The 15,548-nt window shown below is 37.9% G+C and overlaps 1 protein-coding gene across 1 annotated transcript in view; it reads right to left on the reverse strand.

Annotated features, from left to right (window-relative positions):
* TRPC3 (transient receptor potential cation channel subfamily C member 3) overlaps positions 1–15,548 on the reverse strand; it is a 280,070-nt gene that overhangs the window by 27,226 nt on the left and 237,296 nt on the right. The window contains exons 7-8 of the mRNA XM_077476842.1: positions 11,106–11,370; positions 7,116–7,311 (exon numbers count right to left, since the gene is read on the reverse strand). Of these exons, the coding sequence (XP_077332968.1) occupies positions 7,116–7,311; positions 11,106–11,370 (461 nt within the window). The remainder of the gene's footprint in view (positions 1–7,115; positions 7,312–11,105; positions 11,371–15,548) is intronic.

Raw genomic sequence — 15,548 nt, forward strand, 5'->3', positions numbered from 1 at the left:
CAAATGCTCAGTTTGGTGTGTATTGCTAGAGAGTTTTTGGTGCATGTGATCAGCACAGGTCCAATCAGCACTCTCCAGACAAAGAGTCAGGGGTCCTAACGTTTTATATGACAGTGCGAGCAGAATGAGAACTCATTCAAAAAGCTTTACCACACAGGGATAGAAGTCACAAGACTGCTATATACTGCTGATGAGAAAAGTTATTTAGCAGTTTATATTTACGAAAATAATTGCATTTCCATGTTCTGTGTACTGTTGGAGACCAGATATAGTAAATGCAGGGTCCTGGGTTTAGTAACACTTTAACCACTTCCATACCGGGCTTATTCTAGCACTCCTCTCCTACATGTAAATAATCATAATTTTTTTGCTAGAAAATTACTCGGAACCCCCAAACATTATATATGTTTTTTTTTTAGCAGACACCATAGTGAATAAAATGGCAGTCATTGCACAGTATTTGCACAACAATTTTTCAAACACTTTTTTTTGGAAAAAGACAGTTTCATGAACTAAAAAATAACAAAACAGTAAAGTTAGCCCACTTTTTTTGTATAACGTAAAAAAAGGAGAAGTTACACTGAGTAAATAGATACCTAACATGTCACATTTTAAAATTGCGCATGCTCATGGAATGGCGCCAAAATTCAGTACTTAAAAATCTTCATAGGCGCTTTAAATTATTTTGACAGGTTATCAGTTTAGAGTTACAGGGGAGCTCTTGCTCTACCGCATTCGGTGATACCTGACATGTGTGGTTTGAACGGCGTTTACATATATGGGCAGCACTTACGTGTGCGTTCGCTTCTGTGTGTGAGCTACCGGGGACAGGGGCACTTTAATTATTTATTTTTTTTATTGCTTATTTTGCTTTATTTTTTTTTATTTTTACACTTTCTCTTTTAATAAATTTTTTTTAATTTCTTTTATTCCTTTTACAAGGAATGTACACATCCCTTGTAATAGGAATGGTATGTGACAGGTCCTCTTTATGGAGCTCCTCCAGGCTGGAAAGCATGAGATCAAAAAAAAATCACGATCCCAGGCTTTCCAGCTGCGATCGCGGCTTTGTTTACAAGCGCAGCCCGGACGTGACATCATAATGTTGCGCCCAGGCCCCTGACGGTCATAGAGATGACTGGTGACCATCTGGTCACCAGACATCTCCATGATCATCATCTGGCGGCGGGCGATTCTTTCTCCAGGTCTTCGATGGCATGGGGAAGCCCAGAGAAGCCCCGGAGGGTGACAGGAGGGAGGATGTCCCCTCCTGTTGCCTGTAAGAACAATCTAGTGCAGGGGTCTCAAACTGGTGGCCTTCCAGCTGTTGTGAAACTACAAGTCCCAAGAGGCATTTCAAGGTTGACAGTTACAAGCATGACTCCCACAGTCAAAGGCATGATGGGACTTGTAGTTTTGCAACAGCTGGAGGGCAGTCAGTTTGAGACCCCTGATCTAGCAGTTGAACTGCCACTATGGTTGTTCTTATGGTGCACAGCAATTGCCAGCAGAAAAAGGATATCTGAATGATGCCGGTAGCTGCATGCATCATTCTAATATTCCCACCGAAAGTCAAGGACATCATATGACGGCCTTGGGCTGGAAGTGGTTAAAGTATTGGAGAAGTTATAAGATATTGATAAACTGAATTCTGTTATTCTGCTATTAAAGACTAATATAAAGTATGCATTGAAGGCGTGTTTCCCTTGCTAGCAAGGCAACCTCACCTTTTTATAACGCTTGCTGATATTAATAAAGATATACTGGGATCACTTGGAATTTATGTGGCACTCTGTTGGAATACATTATTCATGTATTTTGTGCAACAACTACATTAGCCAGTAGATGGCAGCGTTTACAAGTTTTTAACGGCATTTATGGTTAAATCCTATGTCTTTTCTCTGTATAATAACGTTCCTGTTCCTGCTTCCAGTTAAGCAGCAAAGCCCATGTAGACTGTGCACTGTCTGTCTCTTCTGTACCGCTATATACTGTACAGAATTTCTAACAGGTTATGGGTTCAGACATAACCTAGACACCCAGAGAAAAGCTGAGAACCCAGTGCAAGATACAGCAATAAAAAGAGACTGCAAATGAATAACAGAAAATTGCCAGCAATGCAGCTACAACAAAGCTTTCTTCTGCAAATCTGACAAACCAGAACTACCAGTCTTGGAAATTCAAGATGAAAATGCTTCTAATAACAGAAGTCAATGGAAATGTATAAATGATGTCAGGCTAGAACAACCTTTAGATTAGTGGATAGAGGAAGCTCAAAAAGCTCAGAACACAATCTCTCTTAGCAGATGATCAAATCAAACATATATGCAAGTCTGAAACTGTTAAAGAAATGTGGGAAGTAGTACAAAAGGTGCATGAGAATTCTAATCTCAGCAATAAACTGTATTTTATACCAAACCAATGTAATGAATGGCCAGGATATGCAGGATTACATAAGGTACTTGGAAATGGTTGAAAGTTACTTTAGAAGAAATAAAAGATTTTCATGTTGCAGCACTATTACTCAGTGGTTTACCAGAAAGTTATGAAATGCTTGTCACAGCACTTGATACACATCCAGATGATGAACTGACATTAGAATATGTTAAGGGCAAGTTTGTGGAAGAACATAAGCATAAAACAGAAAGCATTAACACTGATGGTACGTCTGTTGCAGAGTCTACTTTAATCGATTGCTATAGCTGAATGATGGTCACAGAGCGGCTCAATAACTCTGGGAGGGCATACATTGACGTCTTCCCAGAATCCCGCACTCTGTAATATCCCTGACTGCTGGGTCCTCTGGATTGCTGGGTCATCACGGATCATGGTGCTGATAGTGACCATTTATCACGTGATCGCTCAGTCAAATAACAGAGCGCTCACTTGTAAACAAACCGAAGTCCCTTGCTCAAATAAGGGTCTTGTATGGATTTGGGGGGACCCCACACCATTTTTTTATACATTTTGGCATAGAGTTCCCCTTAAAATCCATAGCAGACCCAAAGGGCCTGGCATGGATTTGGGGGGACCCCACGCTGTTTTTTTAAAGGATTTTGGTGAAGGGCCTGGTGTGGACTGGGGGTAAACCACGCCAATTTTTTAATTGATTTTTATCTATATTGCCGGGGGACTGGCAGTACATTACAGCCGCGAGCAATTTTAAATTACATTTTTCCTTTGGAACTGTAATTTTGCTGTGGCCTAGTAAAACACATAATAAAGATGCGCCACTTTACTGGCAGACTAAGGGGATCCCCATGCACTGTATTTAAAGGAATATTTCATCTTTATTGATTCACTTTAAGCATTATTAAAATCACTGCTCCTGAAAAAAACTTTTTTTGCATTGATACATGTCCCCTGGGGCAGTACCCAGGTCCCCAACACTTTTTATGGCAATAACTTGCATATAAGTCTTTAAAATGTAACTCGCAGCCATCTTATTTTACCCAGCATGCTTTTGATTTTGTTTTGTTGGTGTTTGGCTCATCCCTAATGAGCAGTAAAAATGTGAACATTTGTAATCTGTGTAGTTGATTGATAAATATACTGAGGAGAAGTTTCCCTCAACATTTCAAACATTTTTGAAAATGTCAGTCTTATATATGTCCCATTAGAATACATAGAGTAAAGGCAACTATGAATGTTTTCGTTGGCTATCTATTTCTAAACATGTTCTCAAGGGTCTGCTATTTTTTTCATAAAGCTGGACCTCAAACTTATAGAAGAGGCAGTGGCAGTAAGGAATACAGTTGGGCTATAGAGCTGCCATTTTTAATCAAGATGCATTTAACAGGTGTAAATAATGATGTCCTTTGTAAAGCACCAACCATATGATGTGACTATCTGCTATAAATCATTAAAGTGTTACTAAACCCACAACAGTACAATCAGTCTGTATATGCAGTAAAGCATGCTTGTTATACTCACTGTGGAACCTAAGGGGTTAATCCTCTGCATTGTGTAAAAAGGCTGTTTGATCCTGGCTTCTCTGATCCTCCCCTCTTTCCACTCTTCCCTGATAATTTCCTGATAATACAGAGTCTATGGGGTCAGGCTGCACATGCTCAGTTTTGTGTGTATTGCTAGAGAGTTTTTTTTCTTGGGAGAGTGCAAGTGATCAGCACAGGGCCAATCAGCACAGTCCAGACAGAGTGTCGGGAGTCTTGCATTCTCATAGGACAGTCAGAAAACTCCTCCTATAAGCTATAAACAGTGCTTGGCTGGACACTGATAGAAGTCACAAGACTGCTCTAACTGCTGATGAGAAAAGTTATTTAGTAGTTTATATTTACTAAAATAATTGCATTTCCATGCTATGTGTACTGTGGGAGACCAGATATAGTGAATACAGGCTCCTGGGTTTAGTAACACTTTAAGATCAGAATATTTCCTTCAAAGTGCCTGGTTTATTTGCAAATGCAGCCCACATCAAGCTAAGAGCATGCTGGGTAAAATAAGATGGCTGCCAGTTATAGAGATTTCTAAGATTACATTCGGTACCCCTCCACCTTGAGTTCTGGGGCTGAATTGTATCTACCAAAAAAAATAAAAAATATTAATGAAAACAAATGTAAAACTTTAAATGTTATATGCTTGCTCTTAGTACATAAGCACTGGCCAGCAAGTGCCTTGGTAAACCCTAGGGACAAAGTGATAGAGACTATGCTGCTGAATTATCAACAGTTTATCATGCCTGTCCCACATCTTATCACACTTTGAATCATATTTGGATCGGAATAAGATGTGGAATGACAGCAAAAGTCACAACCTGTCTAATCAATCTGTGCAATTTATGTGAATGAAAATTTTTGTTGCTAAAAATAAATAAATATAACCCCCCCTCCCAAGAAAAAAACCAGTAAGATATTATTTTGATAGAGACTTGCTTATCAGCACAGACACTCCAGGGTGGTTCCTTGGGACCAATCACAGAATATTCATTTTTTCTTATCCACTATACAGAACCCTCCAAACAACATTCTATTATTTATCTGTCATCCAGCATTATTTTGATAGTGAAGAACATTTAAAATAAATGGATTTGTCATGTTCCATTGGAATGAAACGTGTTTTTTCCTTTTCATAAACACAAATAATACTCAAACATTTGTCCCGATTCATAACTATAGAGCAATAATAGTGCTGTGCTCACAAAAGGCATTTTCTATTGAAAAATAAATAAAAAAATGAAATATGTATGCTCAGACCTGTTTTCCATTTAATTATAAGAGAACATCAAAACTTCCAGTTTTCATCATTCCTGTATTGCTTTCATGTTTGTTCAATTTCACTCCTTACAATTAAAGCTAAGCTAATATTTAAATATATACTTGGGGTTTAAAATAACATTTTATTTATGACAATTAGGCAAACAGAAAGTGCACTTATCATTAAAAATGTTTTTTGTTAACCTATTTTTAAAGGCAATAATGGGTTTAAATTGTAACTCTCACATTTAAACGGGAAATACAGAGGTAATATAATGTTAGATTGTGAAATAGGTTTGTTTTTTAATCTCCTGTAGAAAAGCTTTTAAAGTTCTGTGACTGTGATTGAGCATTTGGTTCTCCATGTTTTATTGAAAGAGAAAAATACGCTTATTATGAGTCAGAGCTGTCACAATCAAAGCTGGGTGCACAGTGAGTTGAGCACATTGCTGTGCTTGATTGGCTGGAGTGAGACATTAGGGAGACATCAGGCCCCTGACCCCCCGATTTCCTTATAAAGAGAACCTATCACCTGCCCAATGCTATCAAATAGGGGGTTTCTTTTTCCCCCTTGTGGTAGCAATACAGGTAAATGTAAAAAAAAAAAAGTGTTCAAAAATGAAAATATAATAAATTAACTAAAAAAAATAAAATAAAAAGTGAAAGCACCCCATCACCCAGCACGTACACATCCAAACAAAAATGCCCACGTAAGACACGAACATTTATGTAATCAACAGATTCGCAACACATATTTGGAAAGCAATACTCTAGGTCCTTCATTTACAGATAACTCTAAACTGATGAGCTGTAAAGGCATTGAAACCATCGCCTATTGTTAGTTTTTTTTTGTATGTATATTGAAGCCTAAAACTGGACATAGACAGGTATTTTTTTTTACTTCGTTTATCTTACTTTTACTAACAAATTTCTCCATCCACACAAACACACAAACCACAGAACATCTCCCCTTTCTGTTATAGAGTTGAGACGAGGGGGAAGTTTTGTCATCTAGAAGGAAGAACTCAGGTAGGGCTGACAACACCACTACCGAATGTCAGGAGATCAAAGGATTTCTGGACTAATCAACAGCTATTTTTCTGTACTTGCAGTGTTTTAATAGACAATACCTGGACGATATGTATGAATTACACATATATGTATTATTAGTGAAAGGAGCCGCCCAACCACTGAATCCTTTTTTGTTTCTTCTCCTCAGTAAGCTTTTTCCCACAGAAGACCGTGCATTCCAAGCAATGCCACCTTCTGGACTCTGCTCCCTCTCCTCCAATGTGTTTCACCCTAGGAGGGGCTTATTTTTGTATCTTGCCCAAATACTGTATACACTTTAGCTGCATTCTTTGTTTTTTAAATCAATCATTTTTTGATAAAGCATTTAGCTTACATACCAAAATAGGGGTATAGACATTACTATTATTTATTTAGGTTTGCATAAAATAATTATTTAATCACTGAATTTCATTTTTTTTTTTTTTGCAGCAGTATTAAATTATTTTCTCCTGAATTTTAGAATCAAAATGCCAAATATGAACAAAAACACAAACATGCATGTCATAAATTCAATTAACCCAAGCTTATACAATTTTGTGACCTTATAACACCATTTTATATCATAGAAAATAGCAAAAGCACACATTGATAAAACACTGCCTGGGTCAGTGATGGCAAACCTTGGCAGATGTTTTCCAACTACATTTCCCATGATGCTCATGCACTCTGCAGCGTAGCTGAGCATCATGGGAAATGTAGTTCCAAAACATCTGGGGTGCCAAGGTTTGCCGTCAATGGCCTAGGTTATTCTTTGATAGATTGACCTATTATATATGTAGCAATATACATTTCAGGTATACATAAACCAAAAGTGGCCTTAGTTTCTATTACCTCTATTTCTTGATAGGAGCTGTTAATCATGGCAATCAACATATTAAGAAGAACCACCACCATTGTCACGTTGTAGATCCCATAAAGAACATAACCAATGTTCTCAATAAACTTGTGGTCATATTTCAGAACTACAGACGTTACTTCAGACAAGCCGAATATGGACCAGAACAGGGTTTTAAAACTTTCTTCAACGCTTAAAAGACAAATAGAAAGATAAAGTCAGGTTTGTTGAGAAGTTACATAGTTAATAGAATGGTATGATGTTTTAAAATCCCCTACATACATAAAGTATGTAAATGGTTACTTGAAGTGATGCTTGCTATCCCTTCTAACAGTACCTGTGCATATAAACTCTTGTAATTACATCTAATTTAGAAAGGAGGGACAACACCATAGTATCCAAGAAGAATGAACACAGAATTTTGAAGGTAAAGTCTAATTAAAACTCCAGACAGGTCCCAACAGACTGTGGAGGGTGAAAAACTCCTCTGACTCATTCAACTATGTGTAATTTTACTTGTAATTTAGCTTTTTAGCTCCATTAAGAGCAGACGTTTTCATCAAAACAGATAAGGTTATGACAGACATATGAAAAAAGTCTCAAGCTCCACCCACTGGCTGAAAACCATAAATAAGAAATGTTCATATAAAATATTTCACATTTACCTGATGGAGAGGATGCATTAGGGAGGACAGCACTGATGTGCAGGCATCTTTTGTTTCCTACAAATACCTGTATTAGTCTTGGAATCAATCCTAGTCCCAGCCTATATGCCATGACCTAACTTTTGCCCAAGTTGAGATTAAAGCCCGCTACACATATACTGAAAGTTGGTCGGTATAGCAGGAACCAGTCGACTTTTGGTACATGTGTACTGCTGTCTGTTCCACAGAAGCCGGTCTAACAACTGGATTCTGTCGAACGGTCATGCTTGAAAACCAGCATTCAAACATTGGCTGTTAGCAGTGACCAGTGTATTCTGGGTCCCCCTGTCAGAATATCATAGAACATCAAGAGAGATCCCTGCATTACACATCATTGCGTGGATGTGGGGATCTGTCAGTCTTTTTTTTTTTTTTCAACCCTTTGATTGAATAAAATAAACTGTATACCCAGCCGAGGTCTGGCCCTGCTGGCACTAAGCTACGCACCCTATCACTTAACTGTCAAACGTCAAAGCCTCTACTACCCACTGAAAAAATGGCTTTTGACAGTTTACTATCAGGAGGTGTGACTTAATGTTAGGAGGGTTGAAAGTAAAGGTGTACCATTGGTAAAAGTTTTTCTTTAAGCCATGTGTGCATGAGTGCATCATCACCACCTATACTTATCTCGGCTTCTGTTTAAGTGGTCTTTACTGTGTTGTGCTGCCCGTAGCTGTCTTTCTTCAAAAAGCATCCTGCATCATTCTGCACATGTTTGGCAAAGCCCATTCATTCCTGTGAGCAGAGCCATGCTTTGCAAAACTGATGGAGGCCACCATTAGTACAGCTCCCATAGAAATAATGGGGCCATGGTGCACATACACAGAATAAAGTGGACCCACCAAGAACGCTTTGTGGCTTTCGGGCAGGGCCACATAGTGAACCTTGCTGGGGATGGGGCAAAGGCCAGGTGGGCTGGACCCAGGGAGTTAAGGCCATGAATTTGGTTGTCCTTTAATATTGACATGCACAGCCTTGTACAGTTGTCCTTTAATGTTCATGTATACAACCTGGGCTCAGGATCCAAAGGGGCTCCACAGTGACGCAAGGATTAAGCTTATTGTACCTCTACTTCAACATCGTTGCTGTAAAAAATTTTAAGGCCAGGTTGGGTTCACTGTACGGTCAGGATAAATTCACCTGTCAGTAGAAGTTTCCATCAAAGTGAATGAAAACTCTGTTAGTGGTGCCCAAGTTTATGAAACAGCATTAGGAAAAAAAGAGTATTGTGGTTGTCTTTGTTACAGAGCATAATTACTTTTACGCTGACTTAAAGACCCCTACCCACCTACCTAATTTAGGCAAGCTTAAATGGATAGATAGTAGTTGCTGTGGTAATAACAACTGCTGCTTATAACTGCAGCCTGTGGATGGAAATTGTAACAAAGGTGCACTATAATGGAGCTAGCTAATTTATCTTTGCCTCTGTGCTGTTTGCTTCCATTTCCACATAAGCCAAAGTGCAAGACATTTTGCTTTCATTTAATGACTCCACGTTGGAATAATTCCATTTCTGTTCTCATCTAAAGATGGACCACAGGCCAATATAAAAAGATCATCATAATTCAGTTATGTGTTCATTAAAAAGTCATTACATTTATTTTAGCCATTTGTGTTCAAGGACTTCAGTTAAAACTACAGTGTGTGCCTAATACAACTTACAATGCCATCCCACCTATAAATTCACTCAGTGTCAAACACCCATGTGTAGGAGACAGTGACAATGCCTCAGGATTCAATGATTAGTTTAACAGGGTGTTACAACAAGCATACAGTATACAGGGCTTTCTTTTAATAGGAACATGTGCAATGCAGTTCCAGTATCTCCAACACTGAATGTATCAAATGGCAAGGCGTGGTGGGGTGTATTTTATGGTCTATTAATGCTGGCTGCTGGGCGATCTCTTGTTGCTTAGGGGGAATATCTTCTTGCTGGAGGGAGCTCTTGTTGCTGAGGAGGTCAGTTGTTGCTGGTGGGGGATCTATTGTTGCTGGGAGGAATCTACTGTTGAGGGAAGGGGTCTATAGTTGCTGACTACTGGAGGGTCTATTGATGCTGGCAGATCAGTTGTTGTTGGCAAGGATCTATTGTCGCTGGCATGGGTCTGTTGTTACTGTGGGAGGGGGGGTTTATTTTCTTTTCGGAGGGGTCTACTGTTCTACTGTTGTGGAGTGTGATCGAGTGTTACTGGGGGGGGGGTGGGGGGTCTATTATTGCTTAGCAGAGGATCCATTTTACTGCTTTTCTTAATTATTAACAAATTCCATACCAAGTATTTGACACCACAATTGATACTTGATTCTGTATTTTCTAAAAGAGTAGTATTGGGAGGTGTGTAGGGGTGGAACCAAAGGACAGTGCTCGTAGGTGGGTAGGGAGCACAGACAAGGGGTGATTGGGAAGGGGGGGGGGGGGGCTGCCCATATTTTCTGAGAAAAAAAAGCCCTGTATATATACAATGTTACTATATTTTTTTTTAATAAAAGTACTTTCTGTTTGAGTTACTTTACTTAAGTATAAAAAACTCTAATTTTAACTCCTTGAAATTTCTGTAATGTTCACGTAAACCAAATCACGAAATTTCTTAATAACTTTAACATGCGAATACAATTTTTAATGTCATTTTCAATATTCATAAATCAGCCGCTTTAATTAAGATAATTCCTGGTGGTCCTACCATGAAGGTCCTTGTTCAGGAACTTCCTGTTTTAAAGTGGCAATACTCTATATCTGTTTCTTCAATTGTGCTCCTGTATTGCCACCCAATCATGCACTCCCCTTATGGAGACTACAAATGGCTGTTCCAACACACATTATGCAGCATGCATGGTACATAGATGTCACCATCAGGAAAACCACCCTGGGAAATGCCAACCAGCCAACACTGGAGTGCATGTATGTGGCTGTAGCAAAGAGTCAGCAAAAGATCATCTGCACAGAGCTGCAAAAAAGATGAAAAATATTTAATGTAGCAAAGAAATGCCATTGTACCAATAATCAAAAGTAAGACGCTACTATACTTTTGATTATTGTACATATTTAAAATGGCTTTATTCACTTAAAAGGGCAGCTTCTTATTTTTGTTCCACATTGTTGGTGACATATTTATCACATTGATGGTTTTAAAAGAAATGCCATTCACTTAGGTGCTACCTCTACTAATTGAACTATCTTGGTTGTTTTGTATTGATTACTTCCGACCAAAGCAAATATCTTCATATGAATGCAAAATGACACTAGAAAATGTAATATTTTTAAAACACATGTGAATTGTTACTTACGTTGTGAAGGCAGAGTTCACTTTAGCTCCCAGGTAATATGAATACAGGATAAACATCCCAATCATGAAGGCAAGAAAAACCATTATAAAAAGGACCATGAATTTAAATATGTCCTTCACCGTTCTCCCAAGTGATATCTGCAGTGGCCCAAAGCTTTCATTGGCTGGCAGGATGTAGGCTATGCGGGAAAAGCTCAACACAACCGCTATAGCATATAGACCTTCAGATATGATCTGTGGATCAGACGGCAGCCATTTATCTCTGGCTGAAAGAAAGCAAATACATGGTAAATAACTACAATAAATTATATAGGGAACCAAGTCGATTAGTGTCTTTAGAGATGAATGAGGTGCCACATCAAATCCTTCTTCTAGTTTACATTCGGGAAATGCACTAGATTAGGAAATTTTAGATCTACAAGATAATGGAATTTTTATGATGTGTCAGTTTACATTAAACTCTATATACAATATTTGATGTTGCCTTTATTTATGCTTTGCATTCATTCTTTTTTTTTTGTTTGTTTTAGTAAACTTTGCAATAAATGCATGTTGCCATTTTTTTTGTAACAATAATGAAAAATAAAAGGCAAATAAAAAAATCAGTTCAAGAAACTTGTAACTTCTCCTAAGACCAAAATGTTATTTTCTGAACTTTTCTGAAATACCTATAACTAGTCGATAAATACAGCATGTGTAAAATAAACGAAACCACGCTACAACCCTACATGCAGCTCCTGATGATGACATTTCATCGAAACGCGTAGGTTAGAGCCTAGAGTGACATCACCCCGCACTAGCCCATTGGGGTGTGCAGCTGGAGCCAACGTTGCACGTTTTCCACACTATCAATCCCCTTGTTTTGAGCATGACACATTTGAATGTAAGCGTTTTTGTTGGATGTTTTAATAAATACTCTTATGGTTTTACACTATGTGGAGCTCTTCTTCTATTCCCCATGTTTTTACTGGATTGCTGGATATGATGATGACCAAAAAATACCGATGCTGGGTATATTGAGCAGAGGAGTATTTGCACATTAAGGCTGAAAAACACTGGGCGATACTTTCACTTTTTATTACAGTTTTTGTCCTTTATTTTTTCACTTTGTGGTAAAAAGGAGGAGTTTGGACTTTTTGTGCAATATCTTTGGACACTATTTTTGTTTGAATTGATAGACTTTATAAATTATATATAGATTGTTTATATATTTATTTATTTTGCACAGGTACTTTTTTTTTTTTAAACACTTGATTGGTGTTTATTGTAGATACATTTAATTTTGCGTATTGATAGATTTATTTATTTACATTGATTTATTTGATTTATTTATTGATATTTGCAGAGACACTGTTTTACCACTCTTATAGGGTTGTAGAGTGGCCTTATTTATTTTATACATTCATTTTGTGATCACAGACACCGCAGCTTAATCAATCTATTTATTTATTTATTTGACTTCTGTAGCATGGATTCATTTACTTCTATCTTTGATAAATACAGTATGTCACATTATGAATTTACAGTTTTTTTCTACCCTCTACTTACCATTTTATTTTCTTCTAAAATCCAAATTAGCTGTATTAGAGGTTCTCAAACCAAAGTACCACTGTTAAGGGCAACAGTAAAAAATATAAGAAATCTAGATGTAACATTGAAAGCATCTTAAAGGTAATTTATCTTGAGTTAAAAACCTAGGCTGCGATTGGTAACCTGACAAATATTTTAGTTGCCTGGCTTTCATACTGATGTTTTGGTAACTTTGAGTCAAATTCAAGTCAGTAATTTGGATTTCACTGAAGGTGGTTCAAAGGGACAAGAGACATCCTTGAGGCATAGCCTCAATTTCTATCAAGTGCTCAGGGTCTCATGTTTGGAAGGTCATTTGAGTCCGGTAAGGAACTGATGTGCAATCAGGTCTTGGAACACTAATTTGACACATCATTACATACGAAATGTTATAACAGCTTAATCACTGATATGTGGACTTTTTATTACATTATTTATAATGGTTGCCCTTTATATAATTTGATGCACAGTTGTATTGTTCACTGCAAAAGTATACGTATATAAGAAGTCTTCGATTAAATGTAAATTTGATATCGTTTTCTTTATTTTTTTATTTGTTTCACTTGATTGGCAGATTTTTATTAATAAATATATATTTTTTTAATTTATTTTTTATTCAGAAAAATTTTGCAATTCAGCCTGCATAAAAAATCTACTTCTTAGGAAAAATGTGAAATATTCTTTTATGAGAACCAGTTAAGACAGCATTGCAGCATTTATATCAATGAACTCCAAAAAACGATCAATTATTTGCCTCTACCTAACATTATGTGATCAGGAGCCTGAACTGACAGGCTACTTAGTGCAACACTGAACTGACACTGAACTAAAATATTGGTGATGGAGAGCCCACAAGTACAATCTTACAAGACTTGAATTCTTTTGTCACTAAGTAGCACAAGATATGACTCTTGGTGGACATATCTTGTGCTACTTAGTGATCAACCTTAGGTTGGTGTTTAATGGACGTTTAACATTTACACATTAAGAGGGATTAACAAAGTGAATTGTTTCATTCCTTTAGTATGAATATAAGTACAATTTTCATGTACCAGATCAACAATACCATTACCCAAGTTCTATTTATTGTTGCTCCAGCCATGCCAAATTACATTAAAAGTATTATGTGACAATCGCTACAAATGTCCAATCCCATGTGTTAAAATAAAATAACACTTATTCCAATGTTCTGATTTAAAAAAAAACAATTCTAAAATGTACACTATTAGCAAGTAAATACTATAGCAAATAGGAATTGACAGTGACAGTCGGCCTTGCGGCATGGCAGTGATGTGTATAGATAGCTAGCGAGGTGCAGCAATGCAGGAAGGAGAGGAGAAAAAGAAAATTTAGGATTATCCAGGCAAAAGGTTATGTGCACCAAATTTTGGCACACATCGGAGTACGCGTGCTTGAATTTGGTGCACCATCATATGAAAAATGAATGAATTGGTTCATGGCAGTTATTTGTCAGTTATTTGTCACAGGGAGCACTAATTAAGCTGGCACATAGGTATTGATGCATTTTTTCCATGTACACCAACCTTTGGTAATTACTCTCATTAAAGCGGCATTCCACCCATTTAAAAGCCAGCCGCTACAAAAAGTGTAGTTGATGACTTTTAATAAATTGACGCTCACCTGTCCCATGGTTCAGTAATGCCACGCTCTTCTCCCCCTCCTCTTCGTGATGCCGGTATTGTAACTGTGGGCACCCTGCTGTGGCTTCACAGCCGGGCGCGCATTGCGCTGCGTGTTGTGAATGGCCAGGCAATCTTTTGGGACCTGTGACGTGTCCCAGAAGATTGCAGAGAAGGAGGGGGGAGAGTGAACGGTGCCAGGGGAGGAAGTGGGAGCTGGGTGCCTGTCAAAACTCAGTACCCACCCCTCCCCCCCAAACATCATCTAAATACAAGAATAATGTGTATTCTTTCTTGATTCTTGTGATGCTCTGTGTATTTCTTTCAGACCTGTACAGTGACATCACCACTGCAAATAATGTGAAACTTTCCCTCTGTACAGGGGCTTTCTGTATTAAGGACCAGTCACTGCTCTCTCTCTCTCCTTGTGCAAGGTGAATGGTCTTGTCTCCACCCCCTCCTGTAGTTTTCTGCAGACAGCCCGTAGTGGGTGGGGCCTGCTGGGCCCCTCCTAAAGCTCTGCTCTGTGTACAGACTATGTACAGCACAATCATGAAGGCACTGCTACTTTAACAAGGTAACATCTGTGTTGTCAAAAGAATTTAGTGCTCACAAAATGGATTTATATCCTTTGCAACTATTGAGGAACATATTTATGTATACATTTTTGTGCCAGTAGTTCTGCATAAAGCTCTTGTTAAGAATATTTAAATAGATTAAAGTCCATAGTCTGGGCACAGGTGCATTTTAAGGTTCGACTACCAACTTTCATAGCCTTAATGTGGGCCTTATATACTAGGGAAAACTGGTAAAGCCATATATCCCAGCTCATATCCTCTCTTTCTCAGGTAGAAAAAAAGTACATATGGATATTGGATATTCCCAGAATCTATCTGTCAGCATATGATGCACATACAGATCCAACACTATGGGATTAAATCCCCACTTCTGTCCGTAAAGTTCCATACTTGGATATATATGAAAAAAACAAACAAAACACTTGCTTATTTATTCAAGCCTATGGGATTCATTAGCCATAACCTCTACAATATTGCTTTTACATTTATTATGTTTTGTAAAGTGCTTGTCCCCCTTTGGGATAAAACGCTATAAAAATACTATTGTCATATGTACGGTATAAGTGTTCTCTATCCTCACAGAAAGGGTTATTGCTTTTCTAAAACTGCGTGGCATTAATTTATGTGGCTAGCTCAGAAGCGAATAGAGCTTAGCAA

Source organism: Lithobates pipiens, unplaced genomic scaffold, assembly GCF_037356315.1.
Source record: "Lithobates pipiens isolate NorthernLeopardFrog02 unplaced genomic scaffold, aLitPip1_a1.2 Scaffold_13, whole genome shotgun sequence".
In the NCBI taxonomy this organism is placed as follows: domain Eukaryota; kingdom Metazoa; phylum Chordata; class Amphibia; order Anura; family Ranidae; genus Lithobates; species Lithobates pipiens.